Genomic DNA, 22693 nt, shown 5'->3' on the forward strand with positions numbered 1-22693 from the left:
ATTTTCCCCTACAAATTCTGCAGTACTGCGACATCACTTCCAAATCTAATATCTTTCCAGAATCAATAGAAATAGCAGACACACAACCATTTAGAGATGTATGACCACGTCGCTGCCAGGTACCGTCGACAGACACACCACAACTTGGTATTTTTTCTTGTCCAACTTCCTTCAGTGCTCTTATCTCATTAGCAGCCTCTTTCATATTTTGCTCAGTAGCAGAACGAACAGCTTTTTGTAACAATAGTTCACGGTCCCTGAATGCATTTTTTGAAAGAAAAGGTAAATTCAAAGTTACCAGGAACTTTCTACCAGCAGTGTAGCCTTTGCCAATAAGTCTCAATCCAAGGACCACTAATGAATTTATAACATTTTTGCTGCTGCTATTTTTTCCAGTTGAGGTAAATGCTTTCGAATACCCACATTTACAAGATAAGGCGAAGTTCGAGCACAGTCCGAATCTTGAATCTTCGTTCAGTTTCATACCAGTCTCGTAACACATTGGGCAGCAAAGAACAGAAAACACAGATACTAATATAGAAATATCAAATATTCTATTTCCCTTCAACTCTCCACACTGTGGAGATGTGGCTTTCTTTTTATCAGTATAAATGTTCAATTTCGATGAACTAGCAGTCATAATAGGTGTGTCAACGGAGGCAATGTTAGAATCAGGGGAGACAGCTTTCGTATGACGGTTTCCACAAAATGAACGTTTTTTGCTCCTCTTTGCACGTACCTTCGGCATCGTGAATGTTCAAAAAAGCGTTACAAAAAATTATATAGAACTTCAAAACCAAAAATTCGAAGAAATACAAGTTAAAATAACAGTTGTTTGGTATACAACGTGCAACTAGAATGTAAACAAACAGTGTTTTCGATTTTGTTGCCACTCGCCTGATTATGTGAATTTAACATTAATATTTATTTATAAACATTACACAGAAATATTTCTAACTAATCCATAAGTAAAAAATATGTGATTCAAGGGTATTTCTATGCAAAATAAGTATTTATTACAACAGAAACGTCATTGTTTACATATTTTAGGCCCTTTAAATAGTACTTCCGGTGCTGGAAATTATCACTTCCGGTTAACTAAATGAGCTATAACTTCGGTTCTAATTAACGTAGGAACAAAAACAAACCATTTTTAGATTCCTGAATAAATATACTTTCAAATGAGCAAATAAAAAAAAATTCGCAAATTTTCAAAAAAATGGCCGTTTCAACGTAGGCAGTCGCCTTAAGAAGCCATTACGTAGAGGGCAATAATCATTGACAGTAGTTATCGTGTCCATCCATCTCCTGCAGCCATTGATCATTTCGGAGAAGAAAGATATATTTATATACGCATTGCCCCGGGTTTATCTACAGCGTCCTTTTATGGTAATGTTGGGAGGTGTCCAAAAAATAAACGACCTGGGCGGGATGGGGGGTACTTCTCATTTATTGCAACTTCCGAAAAACATCCGGGTGATTTATGCCGGTCGCTTGTGACTCGACAAACAAATAGATCGATTGAAGTACAATGCAATACAGCTGAAGTAAATATGCAGTAATTCCATCGTTGGTAAATCGAGTTATTAACCACATCCTTCAAATATACTACAGTAAAACAGACATGAATAAAGCTTGTTTTCGAACAATTATAACTATTGTCAAACTATGATGTAACCAGATCAGGCCATAAAATGGGCTTGAAATACAGAATGTTGATCCAGTATTTTCACCTTGATTTTCCGGAACGTGATAAAAATCTCATCAATAAAAATATGAGTCTTACGCTTTATTTACGAACGCGCATGCACATAAAAACCAGGACCCCTTCTTCCCCAAACCTTCTAGAGCGCGCACCCCCCCCCCCCCACCACCCCAGAGACTTCCTAATGAACGTATAGAATAAATAATTTGGGGATTTTGGAACTTGATCCTCGGACTTCTAGATATCGCGAAGCACTGGCGTACACAAGAACGGGGTTTCGTGTTCACCCCCGCCCCCCAGCGGAGATTTTAGTGCTTGTTTTCAGTAAAAAAGAGACCCCCCCCCCACCCCGTCACAAAAAATCTGGCAAGAATTTACAGCGTGAAAAAACAAAAATATAATCAGAATCGCCCAGGATCCCCCGGCTGTGAGGGCATTCATTCCTCGCATGGGCAAACGGGCACGGCACCCAAATTCCCAGAGCCCCAACAAAATAGGCGTCTTCTTTCGATGTTTAATTTTTTTTATAAAAATATTAACAAATATGTTCAATTTTTGATCGTCTCGGAGGTCGGACACGGACCCTCCATGGCTCTCTACTCCTTGCGTACGACTCTGCCTCAAAGAATGCTATAAATAAAGGGCCCCAAAAAAGTCGTGTTTGCCCAGTGTCGGGTCCATGTAAGTTCAAGCCCCGTGCAAACACGAATTAAGAATCCCTGGTTTTGGGCCCATTCTAAGAAAAACAACACCCACATGACATTTCTAACTAAAATAAACATGACTAATTCTAGCAGGTCCGTAAACTAGACTGAGAAATTAAAAATAAAATTTACTCATTTTATATAACAATAACCCCACCCGTTTCAAGAAGGTGGAGGGCCCCCGAGAAAAAGTCTGTTCTGGGGCCCTGAGAAGGCACGCTAAGGCCATGAAATCTATGAGGATATTTGAATGGAATCTTAATCAAGAAATGTATCGAGACAAGCACCGCCGTGATGGATAGGTTGCGAACCACAACGCGATCCAAAACATCGAATTGTACATTAATGATTAATTTCTATGAATATGCATGAATGCATGAAAATTAGTTGAAATTTGATTTATTATGATCGAATTGTACATCAATGATTAATCATAATACATCAAATTTCAACTAATTTTCATGCATATTCATAAAAATTCGAGCGAAAAAAAAACCGTTAACATCAATCAAACTCACCAAAAATAGCATAGGTTCGTGAAACTTCCAACATTTCACAGGAAACGAAAAGAAAAACTAAAATAAAATTATTAGACGACGTTGATTCAGGGCCGAACTTATGAGAAAACAGCCCCTGACCCACGAATTAAGAATCCCTGGTCTTTGCCCATCATGAGAAAAATAACACCCACGTGACATCTCATACGCAAACTAAAATCAACATGACTAATTCTAGAAGGCAATTTAAGCTATTTGAATGATCCTATATCAATGAATGCATCCAAGCAAGCACGGCTGTAGTTAGAGCCACCCTTACCAGACGTGGAGCCCAGTGAGAATATAATAGCGGGGGTGGGGAGGGGGGGGGGCTAGCCCCGATTTTATATTGTATATTCTGTGGGAAAGAGGGAATCGGCACATCCAAAAATATCCTAATTATACAAAAAAAATCCTATACATTATAGGCCTAATAAAATACACAGGAATGCTGAAAAGTTTCCACACAAAGTTATAGACACGATAAAATTTGAATCGATAAAAAAAATTTAATGAAAATTTCTTACAGAACGAAATTTTAAAAATTAATGGAAGAAATAATTTCTAAACCAATTAAAATTGGGACCAAATGAAAGAAATTGTCTGAGAACTAATGTAAACTCAGAATCGATGAATCAAAAATGAGAAAAATAATTAACAGAGATAATCCCAGCATCCATGAAAATTATCAGAATATAAATGAAAAAATAATAATAATTCGAGACCTGATAAAAATTCAGAATAAACAGAATTGATGAAAGAAACACTTCAACAATTGATACAATTGCAGATTTCCCTAATTGATGAAAATTCAGTATTCCAGAATTTACGAAAGACATTATAATCTAATTACGGTGGGGGGGGGGGACAAAAAACGCGGGGACCAGTGTGACCGCACCTGTCGCACACCCACTAAGGGCGGCTGTGGTGGATAGGTTGAAAAAGTGATCAAAACATCAACATAAATACTATATACAACTCGATCATAATAAATTAATTTTCATGAATATTCATGGAAATTCTTGAAAAAACACATCATTAAACTCACCAAAAAAATACCATAGATTCGTAAAACTTCGTATTCACAGGTCACAAAAAAAAGGACTTACAATTATTAGACGACGTCCATCCGAACTCACAAACCACCATCGATGAGAAGAGATCACATATGATTCCGTACGTACTTTATAATAAATAAATAATAAATTTTCTCACAGGGTGATCGGTACACGCTACGGCCAATGTCAGAAGATGCTTTCGTGTTCATTTCAGCCCACGGGGCAACAAGAAGAGAAAAAGACCATTGGAGAAGTACATCCGTTTTGCTGGTTGTTGTTATGTGGACTGCAGGCACACACAAGCTCCTCTTTCTCTACCCCCTCGAGGACAAGAAACCAACCAAGCAATCATTGCACTTTCCAAAGGACGGGGGGAAGAAGAAGAAAATAAGAAAAAGATGACGGACGAGGGAAGAAGATCTTTTAAGGGACATCTGGCAAGATCTGGCAACTTCTTTTTTTCCCTAAGATAGGGAAGATGGAGACTTTTAAGAGAGCAGGAAGTCCCTTTGGAATTTCTTATATAACTGTTCCTCTCTGTCTCTGTTCTTCATAATTCATGGCGTGGCCGTTGTCCATTAATGGCCAGTCTCTGGTAAATGTTACTTCCCTCTCGAACTTTTCTTTTACTATATAACGCAATTATACGTTATAAATGGGGTTGCGTTTGGCAACGCAGAGAACGGCTGGAACACTTGCAGGAAGCGTGTGGAGATCCATTCTGCGTCTTTGGATGTGTGACGATTTGTCTTTTTTGTTTACGAAGTAACATACCCTTGATGGGAATTATTTTTTTTATGCCCACCACAGAAAATTTTCTGAAAGTCTTGAAATCTCATTGAGCGAGAAAATATTTGATGCTTTGAAGAGCGAGCAAAATGACAAAACGTTGACACAACTATGACTGACTTGAAATTGTCCTGACCAAAGCATCCCAGACATAGCTCAGATTTTCGGTTTGTCAACGAATACAAGGTGTCATATAAATTCGTAAACGTTTAAAAAATTTCATAAAAATTTAAAGGATTGGTATACGTTGTATACAGCGGATCCTGCGTATAACGTTCCCTTTTAGAACGTTTTCCCCGCTTAGTACGACTTATTTTCGTGGTCCCACTCAGAGCCGGAACTAAAGGGGAGGGGGGGGGGCAATTGCTCCGGGTGGCAAAATTTAAGGAGCAGCAGTTTTAGGTGGAAACAAAGAACATCGTTATAAAATTATCGAATTTTATGTTGTGGGGGGGGGGGGGGCAAAAATCACAGTCAAGGTCCAGTTCCCACCTCCTACTAATTCTTATTGAGATTTCCCTTTTAAAGCGTTTTCCCGCTTACAGCGTTCTTTATGACGATTTGCTGAAAAACATTATAAGTGGGATCCGCTATATTTTGGTGTAGACCATGTTTTTATGTCAATTGGTTGATTTTTAACTAATTTTTGAAATGTTTATCCAGGTTTTTTCACCCACTCTGTATAATTGAAAAAAAAAATGTCGGATACAACGATACAATTCGGGCCTCTAGGTTACATTGTGTACCTCTTTCACGTGTGAGGGACGACGCAAACAAATATTATAGAGGGCCACAAAAGTCCCAAGCCTAATAGTACAGTACATCTTAGAGCACGGTCTGGGAAGAGCTTCATGATAAGTTCTGATTAGGGTTAATTTCGAAAGTATGTAAATTGAGATATCTCTAGCCAGGTAAGAGGCCCCAGAAAAATCGCTTTGTCCTGGGAGCCTATGATGCTATTAATTCGGCCCTGAAGCCCAGCCCTGTACACGATGAACCCTCAAACTTGATATGATGGATTTCCAAATCCACTAACTTCAAACCAATTTTTCGTCTCTTTGGGGATAAAAATATGGGGAGAAAGCGTTCATTCACGAAGGACTCAAACACCCCTCCTAAAGGAAGCAAAGAAATAAAAAAGCGGGTTTTTTTCGTAGAAATCCACAGAAAAATCGGAAAAACAGGTTCGAGGGTAGGGGTTCCTCCCTTCTTCAAAAATTGAGCCACAGGAAACGGTGCACCAACTGCACAACAAGGAGACGAAACAGCTGTTGCTCGCACTCAACCGATATAAGCGCACGTATAGGATACCCATACGTCTTGGTTCCTTTCTATATCAACCTCATCTGCTACACACACACAAGCTTCTTTTCCAACGCAAGGTGCCAAGGTTGGAGCATTGGAAACAAAGAGCCTTGAGCAGTTTGGGGCCCGCCGTCATCCATATGATCCCCCCTCTATGAACCATCTCTACTCCTCCTACTTCTTGCAAGATCAGGTCCCTGCACTAGACGGCCAGGTGGTGTCGCGTGCCTGAATTCACCATTTCCATTTAAAGAGATGGGCACGGGGCAGAATGCAACAGCCCCGGTAAAGGAAAAAAAAATGCTTTTCTTTGATCAGCTGACGTTTCAAGGAAAGTTACTGCGAATAAGCCGAAAGCGCCTCTGAAAAAAAAAAGTTGGCAATGATAATACGGCATCGATGGCATTCAATACATTTCAATGCATTCTAAGCAGTCTAGGTTTCATTTTGACTGCTCGCAATCAACCGCAGACAGTTTGGAATGTTCTAGCATTCATAATCCAATAAATAGAAAAGTCTTACACAGTCGATCCCGCTCATAACGTTCCCATTTAGAACGTTTTCCCGCTTACAACATTTCTTTATGACAGTTTTTTTTAAAAAAAGGTTATAAGCGGGATCCACTGTACACGAAATAACTAACAAAAACAATGGTTTTAGATCAATCTACTTTATCTACCCATTGGTGGGAGTTGACGGGCTCCAGGACGATTTGTCGTGTTATATATATATATATATTTTTTTTTTTTCACATTACAAATTCACTATATTGGGGGGGGGGGGGGGTTGATAGGCTGCTACAGTAAGATGGCACACCAGACAAAAAGGTCTGGAAGACTCGTACTGCCAAACACATGACAATTTCACAGCTACTAATAAACACAAGCACCTCTCTCGTCCACATTCTTCTGCAAAATTTCTAACGAATTAGTACATGCCGAAATGTGCATGTACGTGTTGTGAACGTGAGGTTTGTTACCGCGTAATGCTTGTTATGTGTGGCGCTGTCATCTTCTATCAATTTTTTTTAACTATCAGTGAAATGCAATGATTGAATAATTGTACCGTTGTAGTCCTGTTGCTGCTCTCTGTGGCGAGATGTTTTTAAAGGGGGAGATCGGCTCACGTTCGCTCCTCGAAGTTGGGAACCAAATTTCATAGCTGCCAGCTTTGGAGAATGGTTATTAGGGAGATTTTCATGCAGATCCAAAAAAAATTCAAAATTAAAAAGGGATCTTTCGAAAACGAGACGCAGGCATTTTTCATTGATGAAAGAAATTTTACGGATTTCTCCAGGGTCACAACCGGGGGGGGGGGGGGGGCTGGCGAAGCTGGTGCCCAGGCGCTGGACAAGAGAGGGGGGGGCGAAATTTCACTCTTTAACCACTCCTTCAACACCACGGAGGCGGGGGAGTCAAAATGCGTGCTTACCCCAGCTAACCAAGCACCTAGTTGCGGGCCTGGATTTTTAATTAATGATAGTAAAATTCTAGGGATTTTTACCCTTTGCGAAAACTCGACATTGTGCAAGCCATCGCTGATTAGCACCGAGTCACCAATCATCACCAGCCAGTAGGTGTAATTCCCTGTCGTACTCTTAAATCAAATCATGAGAACAAAATTCGCCATCGGGCCTGAAACGGGGCATCTCTTAAATATTTGATGCCGAAAAGCCGAATTGATTCTGGCTGTTTGTCGAATTTTATTCCCCCCTCAGCGAAAATGAAATATTTTTCTGTGATTTGACGCAATGGCGACAATTTACGTCACACTTGTGACGTCATTTTGGGGATTAAAAACAAAAGCAACGTTCTTTTTTCCCCCGGTAAATTCTTTGGGAATAATTTTATTTCCTCCAAAAACCGGGATTTTTTACTATCATGGTCGAAATTCCGGAAATGCAAGAATTTTTCGGGAGTCCAGGAGATGGGGCAGAGAATCGGGAGAGTTGGCAGGTGTGCAATTAGGACCGCTCCAGCGAGTTTAGAAGCCCATATATTTTTGAGACCCTTTATTAGCTTTCGTAATATAGTCTTACAGTCAAAGATTACTGAATCGAATCGCCAATGGCAAGAAATGAAATATTAACAGGATAAAGACTTATTGAAAATTTTACGTGGTTATGCCATGTTCGAGTCTGTATTACGGATAACGTTTCGTCCACTACTGCGGTAAACATTGTCAGTGCTAGAGACGGAAGGCAAGGAGACCGATTGACCTCCTTGGAAGGCCGCGAACTACGGGCAGCTCACGGGACAAATGAATTTAAACGGGATAATGAAATTAAAGGAATAAATGAAAACATTAATAAATTATACAAATGTTTTAGGACCTACCCCTTCCCCTCCCCAAAGTCCCATTCACCTACATTTATAATAATGACGAAATCTTTCAGGGGTGTGCGCTATCAGCTATTCATACGATTTTTACATCTTTTATATTGCAAGACATAATTTGACAGGACTTCGGGCTTTCAAAGAACGTGAACTACTGGTCTAAACACTGAGCTATATAGAAACTTATAGCTCAGCGGGTCTAGAACGGTGCGTTTCAAAAGGTAGTCCACGAGGATTGAAAAGGGATCCACGGGATGCGTATCAGAACAAATAATACATTAGAATAACAATGAATAGAAGTTTAGGGGAAGTCCTCGGTTCCGTGTGTTCGACCGACCAAGGGATCCTCGGGTAGGTGCTGATTGAAAAACGCTGCTTCGGAAACGGAATGAAAAGGGGGGGGAGCATTTTTCAAGCTCCATTTTCCTTTAATCAGCAAAAACAAGTTCCATACGAAAAATTAGGATTTTTACCATATCCACCATACTTAAAAAGACATCCTAACGTCTCACTTTCGTTTGTTTCACTCCCCTTCTCAATTTTTTTTTAAGCTGGTGATGCATAGCTGTCTAAAGCCACGTTCACGATTTTTCTGCCTCCAAAGACTGTATTTTTGAGGGTGGCTTTCTACGGGCTCGAATTATACGAAAATTTGCGTCCTGCTACCATTTGATCCCTCCGATGGAACCTTTTCGAACCTTATGTGATATCACCCTCTGGTTCTGTATCGGGTGTCTTAATACTCTCGTAAATTTTTCAAAAATTGGAAAGAGAACAGTCAACCAAACGTCAATAGAAAGCGTCCGATAAACGCTAAGCCACTTCAGCACACAATGAAGAAATATCAGTATAAATGAAAATTACCGTTCTTATTATTTTTAGCAACATGGGCACGACCATTGTTTTGCATCAGGACCAGTTTTCCTGCACGTCAGTGATATGAAGTTATATCAATGTGATTAATGAATTAATGAGGACCAAAGTTCTTGTGAATGACCGTCATGCGAAGTCTTTAAGGACCGTCAGTGATAAGAAATACGATTTGTCACAAGAAAAAGTGACATGAGCCTTTATGACCTTACGTGATGCGAAATCATATCAATGTGATGCATCCCTTATGCCTGTCCGTGACGCCCGCCATATCAATGCATCAAGACTGAAGTCCTTATGATTGTAGGTGACGTGAAGTCCTCATGACGATCTGAGATGCATCAGAATTGAAGTCCTTATGATAGTCTATGATGCGAAACCATATCAATTTGACCCACTGTTGATGCAACAAACATCAATTTGACCATTGCTCACATCAGAGACGCAAGTCACTTCAATATGATTAGCCTTCGCTGATGCATCAGCTGCAAAAATTTATATCTTATTACAGCGTGATTGCTTATGCTGAAAATCAATGAAATTGGTATATTCCAGTTGGATAAAGTTAATTCCAGATTCCATCACATACAACACAAGATTATTGTGGGATTATCTACATAAAGACAATGATACGACTTCGGACTGATTAACTGTGGACGATGTTACGATTACAATTTTTATTCTAGATTTCTTATTGTATGTGCGTATGTATATATATATATATATATATATATATATGAAATGTTGTTTGTTATTTCAACATAAATTAATACATTTACGGATACACCTATCCTCCAGAAAAGCTACGATATCTCTGAGATGGGAAGAGGGGGTGTGTCCGAATGTTCAATGTATCAGTTGAACACTTATCAATACGTACATTTTCAGGAGATGGTTACAAACCATGGAACTGTGATCTTTGGAAATTTTTAAGTGCCTGAAAAACAGCCAGAGGTTATACGAAAAAAAAAACGAATGATACTTCAAGAAAAAGCGGTGAAGTCTCGTACCTTTCTGGCTAAAAAGACAAACGAAAATGACGTGATGACTTAATTCGATTATTCGTCGACCAACCGAATTCACCAGACCGCTGAATACCAGGAAATGATTAGTAACCCTAACATGCTCCAGTAGTCAAAGGGGCTTCAATAATAATAACCGAAGTCTAGCCGGTGCAGCCGAAACACCTGACAGCCTCATAGCACGCGAACGAGATCACATGGAAGTCATGGAGGGGCGGATGCCATTGTCACACAAATCTGTAGATATTCGATCCATTATTATCATTACTACACGAAAAACTCGGAGCAAACCATCTGTGGTAGAGAGAGAGCGAGAGATCAATTTTGAGCACTCTCGACGTATAACCATCGTTGGGGCGAGGGTCGCCGAAGATATATATATATATTTTTTTTTGTAATTCTATTTTACTTTTCCATTTTCGGGCCCCGCTGCAGCTCGTGACCCGTATGCCACCTGCCAGGGACGCACAAGCCCTATACGACGACGTACCTAAATACACCGTATTTCTATATTCTACGCGGTACTCCTCTCCCCCACCTACCGTTTTTATTACCAGTCACTTCTTCACCAGAAAAAATACGTGACTCACGGCAGCTGCTTCAGGTTAAATAACCACGAGTCCGACGATGGGGCGTAGGACGAACATTGAAAAAAAACACACAGAATAATACGGTACGTGATGAGACTTTGGGGGCTTCATAAAAATGAATAGTTTAAACGAGAACTTAACCTCTCTGGTTTTACAGCAATTGTATTACTAATATCCTGTAAAGATTTACGAAACTAATGAGCATCAACTTAAGAGTACGATTTATCACAAGATATTTTCAAAGACACTAATTCCGCTGCTTCTGAATGAAATTGAATTTTTATGGGCTTTCGATTATCCGAAAATTGGCGTTCTATCACCATTCGGACCCTTTTATGAACCCTGTGCCGATCTCTTGGTACTTTAGTAAATCCCTCCAAAATTGAAGGAAAACAAACGACGTACAGTAGTTAGTTAACCGAAACGTAAATATTTCAGTACTATAAAGGAATGTTATCATGAAATAAAAATTATTCTCATTATTTTCAGCAACATTGTGTCCTTGTGATCGTCGGTGACGTGAAGTCCTTATGACCAGGGCCGTCTTAAGAGTATTATGGGCCCCCGGGCCAACTGATTTTTCCGAGGCCCTACCAAACAAATTCTCGAAAATTTCAATCAGATCTCATTCTTGGGAGGCCCCCCTCTTCGCTTGAGGGACCCCGGGCCGTGCCCGGGTGGACCCATGCCTTAAGACGGCACTGCTTATGGTTTTAAGATACGAAGTCCGTATTACCATCCGTGAACAGAAGTCATATCAATGTGATACATCAAGACCGAAATCATCATGGGCAACCGGGCGACGCGATTTTTCGAGCCCCCCCCCCCCCCCGCCGCCCCAACCTGGGTAGAAATGCCTGCCTACCGATTTGCGTGGTTACTTTCGAAATTTTTAATCCGATCTCATTTTCATGAAGTTCCCGGACAGGGCCCAGAGGAGCCCTGGCACTGAACAGCCTCTGTAAAAAAGTCCTTATGACCGCCCATAGTGAGAAGTCGGAATGCATCAGGAACGAAGTCCTTATGATCGTCTATGATGTGAAGCACGATTTATCACAAGAGATTTTACAAAGAAAAAGTCAGTGACATGAATCCTTATAACCGTCCATGATGCTAAATCACGTCAATGTGATGCATCGGGATGAATTCCTTATGACCGCCCATGATGCGAAGTATCAATGTCATGCCTCAAACCCCTAAGTTCTTATGACCGCCCCCCGTAAGGCATCATAATTGAAGTCCTTATGATTGCTTGTCAGTGACATAAAAAATCCTTATGACCGTCAGCGATATCAGTGATGCGAAGTCATATCAATGTGACCATTGCATACAACAGCGACACGAGTCCCTTCAATGTGATTAACCTCGAAGATAGTTACAAATAAATCAGTGATCTTATGAAAGTTCGAACATTCAGACGTTTCGTCCAGATGTGCAACAGCAATATTCAGTAGTGACGGGTAATGGAATCGCTGCGATACCTGTGGCTGTACTGAGACGAAGACCAATGTGACACCACTCTGAGCTGCTCCATTCGCCGATGCACATGCAACACCAGCGACACACGCCTCAATGTGACCATCGCAACGGCAATAAGCAACGCACATCTGATACTAGAATATTTATAACGTTCATATAAACAGCAGAAGATTGTCTTAATATTATGCGAACAAAATTATTCTTACATAAGATAAAAAAGAGGAATTAAAAAACGTGATTTCAATCTACTTAATTTTCCAAGTGGGTCGGAAACTCTTTATACAACAAAAGATTTCTTGAAAATTTTCACCATTTATCTTTTAAGAAAATCTTCACACATCATTCATCTTGAAAAAAAAAATCCCCCTAATAATCGTGATACATTCTGTAATTACTATTATAACTCACAGCGATAAAAATTATTTCACCTTTTTTTTTTTTATATCGCACTGAATAATCAACGTAGAAATAGAGAGGAAAAAGGTCTGTGACACGAATACAAAAACGGGTATTTTCCTCTCTTTTAAGATAAAATTCTAAAAGATTTCTCAACTGACGTCCGTGATGTGACTCCAAGATTGGAAATTTCTTCTACAATTTCGAAGGAGTGGGGAAATTAAGGAGGCGATGAAATAGGGTCCAGTGAATTAAATTGACACCTTTTTTTCGTTCAAGACTCGAGAACGAAACACGTGGGCATTTGCACTGTGATTGGCGTGATTCAAATGTAATTACAGTTAATATAAGCTCCAGATTTGAGGTAATTGTAATTATAACCCTTTCAATGCCGACGGTTGCGAAATAAATCTGGCATTCACGGAGAATAAATAAATTCGTCTATAATATAAAACCAATATCATGTTACAAATTTCTTCGAATGGCAATTTCCAAAATTGCAAAATCAGAGATATTGGTGAGAAATAACAATATCTCTGATAGGATGCTCTGAAAACAATCATCATCAACAGAACTTCCATAACTGCTCATCTCTCCAACAGGATGCTGAACGACACGCATCTATGGAAGAAAACCTTCCGAGAAACATCCATGTCTCTAAAGACGACACAGAGAAATGCTAATCTTTCAAACATGACATACTCTGAGAAAAACTGATCTCTTTAATAGGCTGCTATGAAAAATGCTCATCGTCAACAGAAATTGTAGCAAACACTACTCTGCTACAGAACGCTCTGAGAGTAAAACTCCTCTATATACGATGTAAAAGGACGCCGAGAAAAACTCATCTCTCTCCAACACGCTTGAGCAATTGTTCTACGAGGATGAGACCAACTGTTCATCATCTCTCTATGAGGATGCTGAAAAATGCTATCCAACAGGACGCAAAGAAATGCATATCTCTGCAACAGGACCCTCTATACTAAGAAACGACGATGCATTTTTCTGAGTCATCTTTAGAGACATGAGTGTTTCTCAGAGAAACTCTTTCGCAGATGTGTGTCGCTCAGCATCTTGTTGGAGAAATAAGCGATTCTTAAAGTTCTGTAGACGAGCATTTTCAGAGCATCCTAAAAACAAGGCATTACTCATCTATCCATCGAGATGCTCTGAAAAACACTCATCTCTCTCAGACAATTTCAACTTTTTTTTTTCATCTCACCCCCCTTCTTCAGAATAATTTTTCTTCTCATCGCCCCCATCCCAAGCTAATCCATAGGATCCTGTACTAACCCCGAAGCTCCCAACGCTTTCCCCTGCACACTTCCATTGCCCCCGGGGGGGGGGGGGGAGCGATATTGCCCACTTTGAGAAACACTGTTCTAATGTTAAGCGGCGCTCAGTGTTAGCGCTAAATGCTGACACTGGGAAATGCTCAGCTCTCTGACAATAGGCTCCGAGAAAAGTCTCTTCAACAAGACGTAGTGAGAAAATAACACTTTGAGAGCTGTTCATCGCTGTATGAAGAAGTGGAGAAATGCTCATACCTCCAACAGGACACAGGGTAATACCCATCACGCTAGAGAGCAGGACAAATTTCAAAAACACAGGCCTCTAATTAAACGCTCCAGGTAACAATGACCCCCCGTTAAACAAATGAACAATGCAACCGATGACAAAAAAAAAAGCGTTGAAACGTCCTCAAGGACACACGTCAAATCTATTCCAATATCGGAAAGAACCTTCAGAGGAAAGGTGTGTTCGAAACAACACCGATGATTCACGCGACTTTTACTTTTTTTACGTGCTCTGCCCCAATTTTTCTATTATGCATAGATCTCGTATTACATGGAATTGAGGATTTAAAAACACGGATTGTTGGGCCTAAACCTTGTAGGATAAATAAAATAAAAATCGACGAGGAAATACAATACGGAAGTTTTTCTTTTATAAAATACAAATACTAAAAAAAAAAAAAAAATTGAGGATTATAAAAATAACAAATATAAAACTGGAGCAAAATGAATGGGAAAGTTTAGAGCAGGAATCCCCGTCGAGTTAAAACGAAATGGAAATTGAATAAGCCTTTTGATTTCGTTCACAGCTTGACGTACGAAATACATATAAAGCCTTGAAGAGCTCTGCCCCCTCTTGATTCTTATACAATTCATCAATAAAGCGTGATCATTACGTTAGCATAGACCATGGGTTTCCAACGCGAAGTTTTTAGCGGAACCCTTGTTAGTTATAAAGCTGTTCCGCGGAGCCCTTGATGATAAATGAGGCGGTTCTACGGAATTCGGACAAATTTTGGAATATACCTCAAAAAAGAATATATAGAAGGTATATCTCAAAAAAGAAAAAGTGTATCGCTACTGTCGTCAATAGCATCATAACCCCAGGTCAAAACGAGAAAGGGCTTAGGCCACAAATGCGGGTTAAACGCGTTTTACTCCCGTTTATGGTGTTTTTCCCAAACTTTTCTCTGACATTTCAATTCGAATATCTCAGTGAATATTGCACTTAGAAGCAGTTTCTCGTTGGCCTCAGGAGAGACAGGGCAATAGCTTTTTAATTGGGTTTTTGAACATAGGTTGTCCACACAAAAATGTTAATTTTTCTTTATTTTGATAACTATACGACTCCTTTTAATATGAATGACTATATCTCTGAGATATGAAGTGGGTTGTATCCGGTACTTCAATGTTCAGTATGAATGCCTTATCTGAGGTCAACACCTTATTTAGATACTTTTTCCAATTGGAAATACGTTCGTAGGTTCACCGGTAATTTGCGGTGCGTGCTGTTAGCTGTGCGCGCTTTATATGTATATACATATGTAAATCATTTAAACTGACACTTATGCTGCCACCTATCAAATAAAAACAATTGTTTTAATAAATGTAATTGGATTGAAATTGGTGACAGATTCTTGATCAACGCGCAGCATTAAAAAAACGATACAGTATGATATTACTAAATGATTTATAAGCAATAACAATAGTTGAATCATTAAGTTTACCTCGAAATTTTAACAATTGTTTAGAAATTGTAAAATATCATTAGTAAAACTTTGCAAAGTCCTCCAAGTCCTCCTTGTCTTTTATGACCTTTTCCCTTACACTTACTGAAAGCGAAGGACGACTTGGATGAGGTAAATTTTTAACAATGCCATTTCACCGAACCGAAACATCAAATGCTAAAATTTAGGAGGAAACAATAATTCAACAAATATTATTCCGTATAAATTATTTAGTAATATCACATCAAGATCCGGTAAGAAATTAAAATAAAAGAATTATAACGGTTCTGTTTTTCATTTGATACGTGGCAACACAGATTCCAGTTTAAATGATGTTTCCTACATGTGAATTATATACCGGACTGTACTTTCTGGTCTGTCGCTAGTTGCTAGAAGGTAAATATTTTTTGCTGATAGAATTTTTATTCTGACCCGTTATGGACAAAAGTAACTAAGAAATTAAAAAATACTTTTGCGAATGAATGTAAAATTCTCTCTCTCAATTCAAAAATTTTATTTGCGAAATTTGCGTATCTCTTGTTGTAATACAGGGTGGGCAAGTCCATAGAAACTTTAAAAACTCCTAAAAACTGGAAAAATAACCGAAATAAAAAACTGTTTGCAGGGTTAGCATCGCTAGGTCACGGGAATTTTTTTTAAGACAGGAAAAAAAATAACAAAAAAACAACCGATAGGTGGCGCTGGTACGAGCGACTTCGGTGGAAATATGCAAATGAGACGGTCATAAGAACTTGCGCTCCTAATCCAGTTCACCGTTGTAAACCGTGTATGTTAAGCTGCTGCACTCTGCCATTGCTGGATTTGCGACCCTCCAGCAATGTGTTATTCCCTGTGGTAATGGTTATGTGGAACACATACTGCTGTAATAAACGATTTGGAGGCATTCTGTTCATTATTTACGTATCTTTTCTTTGACTTGTGTACGTCAGTATACCTATCGGCTGTTTTTTGAGTTATTTTCCTGTCTTAAAAAAAATTCTCATGACTTAGCGATGCTAACCCTGCAAACCGTTTTTTATTTCGGTTATTTTTCCGATTTTTATGAATTTTTAAAGTTTCTCCGGACTTTCTGCCCACCCTGTATTTAATTATCATCTCAATCTAAGAACAATAATTGCCTCGGCAAAACGGTACATGATTCACAAAATTACTAGGTTCAAACCCCCGACCATAACGCTGACCTTGAATAAAAAGAAGCCGTTATTTTTGAATCGCTCTATAAAGTAGATACCAACACGCATTTCAGAGAGGTATAAACAGCCAGTAGCACGTGTCACACACTCCGACAAGACAAACTGGTACAACGTACATATTTTTTTCCTATTCTGTTACACACACACACGTAGACGCATAAACATATACTTATATAAGAGAAAGAAAGAAATGAAGAAAAAAAAGCCTCATTAACATTCATTTATTCAGGGCTTGTCGCAATTCCCTTTCGGCCGCAACACGACAACACCTATGTAAGATTTTAGAAAACCCCTAATTAATATGTATCGAGCGGACTCCGGAGACACTTGCATTCGGAATGAAGACCGAAGTGACATGAATAAACACTTTTCCTCCATCATTCATTTCACTTTCTCAGCGACGGGTGTCATTTTTTTCTGCACACTCTCCTGTTTTTCTGTTATATATACAGTCCATGCTGACTCATAACGATTCAAAAAAAATGCTTTTGTCTTTTTTCATTTCTCTTCTTCGAGATAACGCAAATGACAGCAATTTCCGACGGCGAGACAAACTATTCTTCTCGTCCAAACAAACAAAAAGTTATCCATAAATTATAGCATTATACCCAAAAAATGAAAATTTCCAACACGATTTGTTTTTAAATATGTTTCCAGAATGGGGTGTGTGTGTGCTTTGAATATTCCAGTCATGGAAAAAACCTCCTCAAGACGTTTCCGGTGGATCCAGACTGCCAGTGTGACATAATTACCATAATTTTAGGATTCTTCTCCACGCAACGCTCTTGTTTACTTTTTTTTAACGGGAGTCACCGTATTCGATTGTAATGTCAATAAGTAAATGGAAAATACCATGTCTCCTAGAGGTGGTAGAGTATAAGCATTATGTACAGGGTGCCCCATGAATTCGCAAAGAGTTTAAAAATTCATAAATTTCAATGCGGTTTGTGAAAAGGTTATTCTCTCGGAGGGGATTTGTTTCTGGTATAAGGAAAAAAATTGTTAAAATTTTTGTCCACAGAGAGCGCGGGAATTCAGTCCGGTAGGAATAATTAGACCCCGAACCTTTCTTCCATCTCTTCTGTGACCGAAACGTTCATCATAAAGCTTCAGCCGGGTGAAGTAAAACAACTTCACCAATAGTGCTTTATCCACCAATAGGGGCGGGACAGCAATATGTGATTGATTTATCCAAAAATATCAACATCACAATAGAAACCTTATGTAAGCGTATACCCTGAATTTCATGAGATTTGCGCATCTTCAGTGATTTGCTTTCGTGTAGTGATCCCTATCGACAAAAATCTGAACTAAATGTTTTTACTGTATCTAAAAAATGTTTAGTGGAATGGAAGGGCAGCGAAATTTGTACCATGGATACGGCCCTGCCTATGTGAGGGACTGGGTCACTGAGTGACCTAGAGAGCAAGAGACCAGGTCGGTGAGAAACCAAAAGAATTTGCAAGCACGTGAGTAACCAAAAAAGTGACCTATAAAGCAGGGTACCATGTCAGTGAATGACGGAAGGCGTATAAAAACATGAGAACGACAAAAAGGCACCCAGAGAACAAGGGATTAGGTCAATGAGTGACTAAAAGAGTAATTTAGAGAGTGTTCAAGTATATGAGTGACCAAAATAGTGTGTAACCATGTAAATGACCTAGATAATGAACGGCCAAAATTGGTAATCTAAGTGATCTGGAAATGTGTTTCGAATCACTTGAGTGATCTGGAAATGTGTGCAAAAGCCAATTTACGTAATCGTTAAAAATGCTACGGGGCGCTCAAATGATCTGGAAGCGTGCCGTGGGTCGCTCAAGCGATTCCGACATGTGTTTGGGGTCGCTTAAGGGATCTAGATATGTGCTGTTGGCAGCTTAAATTATTTAAAAATGTTGCTCGAGCCACTGGAGTACTCTGGAAATATGCCAGGTGCCCCTTAAGTGATTTAATAATCCTTCGAAGCAACTTGAGTGCGATTTGAATTTGTCGTGGGCCACATCATACGACTCCGAGGGCGACATTTGGCCCACGGGGGGCCATGGGTAGAGCGTGTACTCCCCCTAATATACCAGATTCCGGGTTTTAAAGAAACAGCGACATTTCAGAAACAAAGAAGTCCCACTAATAAAAAAAAAGGGATCTGAATAAACAGAAAATCAATCCAGATACGAAAAAAAATAAAATACATATTTCATAAACACGCAATAAAATGGAAGCCATATGCCAGAAGGGATAACAGATCGCTGTCAGCACATAATATGTGTTTACCGGAGAGTTGGGGGAGGGAGGCCCCCCATTTCCTATTCTTCTGCCCCTCCTTCATCGGGTGTCGCAGGCATACAAGGGTGAGAGATGAAAAATACTTATATGAAAAAAAAGTGGGAATATCTCTCTTAGAACAACCGTGTGCCACATTCAGCCCACCCAGACCGACACAACGAGAAAAGGAAAAATATATATATATATATATATATTAGACCACACACATATTTACAGAAAAAATACACATCACTTGGAATGAATCAGTTTGATATCTATTGTGGGAAAAAAGAACAACTCGATTTTTTTTACTCCCATTTCTCTTTCATATGAAAGGCTTATATATATATCTTATCTGAATAAATAATCCCCAATGAGATGTGAAAAGCTTTTAAAGCGATTTGAATGGCGGCTGCTATAATTCCGTGGATTACGCATGTTTTGCAGATGAGGACATGATTGATTGCTGATCGGATTTGACGGGATCTATTAATAAAGAACGGTGCATATGCACGTTGCAGCAACATAGTTCGATATGAGGATTTTTCAGAAAATTCCGAGAAATGTTTTATAAAACTCTCAGAGATCATAATTTTGTTGAATTTAAATAATTTTGAAAACCTGATTTGTGAGATTTTTTAAAATCACAAAAGCTGGAGAACCACTGTTCTAGCGGCTTCCCCCGAACTCCTAAAATCAGCATGTGTCTCCCCAAGTTCAATTTCAAATAGAACAGTCATAAAAAAAAGCCTATCACCAAATAGTTCTGGAAAAGATATTTGCATTATACTTGTTACAATATCTAAAATCATCAAAATTCAACATAGAGAAATCACATTAGATTTTTTTTTTAAGAAATACACTTCGAGTCATAAAGCTTCTGAAACTCAAATAATTCTATAATTCCGAATCTATTTCAAGATCTAGAAAGGAAAAAGAAAAAAATCAAGAAAGAGCAAAAAAACGTCGATCATGCACGTCACTCGCATCGCCACTTGTGACAAAATGGCATTAATTCCTTCGACTATGTCTCAGAGACGAATTTCCCAAGCACATAATGGTCTCGAAGAATGTAATAATCGCATTAATAGATAATGCCGATCTCGCGTTCGATTATTTCAGGGAGTGAAAAAAAAAATGCTATAGACGAGGGAAAGAAGCGATCGAAACGAGCTCCCCCAAGGCGATAATATTTCTTTTGTAATCTCCCTAATGATCGTCATCATATGATCAGCGAAGAACAAGTAATCGAATGTCTGATCATACATAGTAGAGAAAGAAGAGTGTTTGGCACGCGGCACGCAAAAGGATGAGAAGATTGCATCAAGAGGACACGCATAAGTTAGGCGTGGCCTTGCGTGAGAGAAAGAGCCTGTACCGATGCTCACGAGACTAACATGTGCGTTTACAAGATTCGACTACAACTGAGAAAAAAAAAAATTGAATATTTTTATAAAACTCATTATTCAATTTGAAAAAATAAATTTAATGTACCCTACATCTCGACTATTCATCAGCAGCCAATCGCACAAACGCTGCCAAAATTAAATTTTCCCAAATCAGAGGGATTACAGTCCAAATGACATTCGCCGAAGAGAGCTGGCAGCATGGACCTCACAAGGGGTGGGCTGACAAGGCTCCAGCCCTGGGGCCCGGGATGATTTTTATCTTTTTTTTGTTTTTTCAAGCTATAAATCCATCATAAAGGGGCCCGTAAAAGATTCCAGCCTAGGGGCTCTGCTTCAGGATGTGGGGGCCATGGCTGGCAGACCTAGAACACGATACTTTCAGCAGGGCTAGGCAAATCCCAAGAGCCAGGTCACATTGGCGACTAAAAAATTGGTATTGGCACCTGAACTTTTGCACAAAACGTTCGGAATATATAGCAACATCTCTGCCAACATGAAAGAGAGTCACTATGCCCTGAAAAAATCAAGAAAAGCGTTATTTTGGGCCTTTACTTTCGGGTAAAATATTTTTCTGGCACCTAGATTTCTTTTGCGATTTACCCAGCACTTACCTCAAGCATTAACCATACTCACTTTGAAATATGGAAAATAGATGGCAGTCCAACACGAAACATGCACAACTCTGATAACACGAATACACACGTGCACTCAGAACACACATTCCGGAATGTGCCGATTCCTTAGAAATTCCACGGAGGAATGTGTACGAGGTTGCTTGTACGGATAAGTAATAGTAGTCTAAATGACACTGAATTTTGACTACACACATTCCACATACCACCATGGCCTACTATAAACAGAAGAAAAATATCAAAAAGTTCACCTATAGGTGGCACCACAACTAGAAACATTCTACGGATGTTCAGTTTGTAACTTTGGATAAAAAGCTATGTTTCCCACAGCCCACTGAGTCTGTGCATTCATACTAAGGGTACGGGAGGGGGGGGGGGGCGCTTTCCAAAAAATTAGGGAGGAGGACGCGGAAGTAACCCGAACTCGCATGTTCCTACGATTAACATATAGCGTACGAAAGATGAATTTCTATGGGTACACGTTCGGAGATTTCATTACGATAATCAAAATATAATGATCTTAATAGTGGCTGGCTTGGATATAAGGTTAGCCACCTCTACCTTAGTTTCAGCGTCTACCTTAGAATAAGCCTAGAAAGGCTGGCTTTCATTTGCGAAAAGGTTACTGGTTGTTCCAAGTAGACCTGTGAATAAATTAGTGTAGAAAATCTTGGGGAACACACACACAAATAAAACACGCGTCGAATGACTTTTAAAGGAGTGATGGCAACACCTATCAGGAAACGTTTGTAGTTTTTAATTTAATAAATTGTGAGCGCATTCATCTAAAAGTGTCTGTAGTCAAAATTATGTGGCACTTGGACCCACTCCACAATCTTCTCTAAGTTGTGTAATTTCAACTTCCATAACCCTGTGCAATCAATAATTTCAGCTAGAATTCCTCTCAGGACTCTGAAAGACTTTTCCCAATCAAAGTACTAATTGGATTTTGATAACCCAGATACACCGGATGGATACTCAGATGAATTTTCTGAACGTTTTCAGTGTCTAAGCATTAAAAAAAAAAGATTGTCGGTTTTTATTTTCCCCATACTTAACGAGTTATCGTGCGCAGCTCGCGTTTATACGTTCAACAAGGTCCAGCTGAGCCAGTCGTAACGGCCTCTTCACCCAAAAGTGTGGCGTCTTTTCGACGATGAACGCCAACGCTATGAGTGACACAAGTAGGTACTGTAGTTATTTAGTAGTTGTGGGTGCCACTACGATATGCCACAAAAAACGTAGAGCCTGTCTCATCTCTCATTCACTTTATTATTATATTTTCACTAACAGGAAGTATGAAAAAACTTATCGTGGGTAATCAGAATCACTTCACTCGAGGACACTAGGTGGCGCCAACGTAG

At 39.3% G+C, this 22693-nt stretch overlaps 1 protein-coding gene across 3 annotated transcripts in view; it reads right to left on the bottom strand.

The window, feature by feature from the left end:
- The window catches only part of GEFmeso (Guanine nucleotide exchange factor in mesoderm), a 131786-nt gene that overhangs the window by 59892 nt on the left and 49201 nt on the right, over positions 1–22693 (bottom strand). The window contains exon 1 of one of the 3 annotated variants that reach the window (XM_089244220.1): positions 4055–4336. The exons of the other annotated variants lie outside the window; for them this stretch is intronic. Within the exon in view, the coding sequence (XP_089100346.1) occupies positions 4055–4094 (40 nt within the window). The 5' untranslated portion in view covers positions 4095–4336. Of the gene's footprint in view, positions 1–4054; positions 4337–22693 lie in introns of those variants that run through there. 3 annotated transcript variants of the gene reach the window in all.

This window comes from Pholcus phalangioides, unplaced genomic scaffold, assembly GCF_987345545.1.
Source record: "Pholcus phalangioides strain wild (caught in Gottingen) unplaced genomic scaffold, Ppha-v1.0 ptg000003l_1, whole genome shotgun sequence".
NCBI classification, from domain to species: Eukaryota; Metazoa; Arthropoda; class Arachnida; order Araneae; family Pholcidae; genus Pholcus; species Pholcus phalangioides.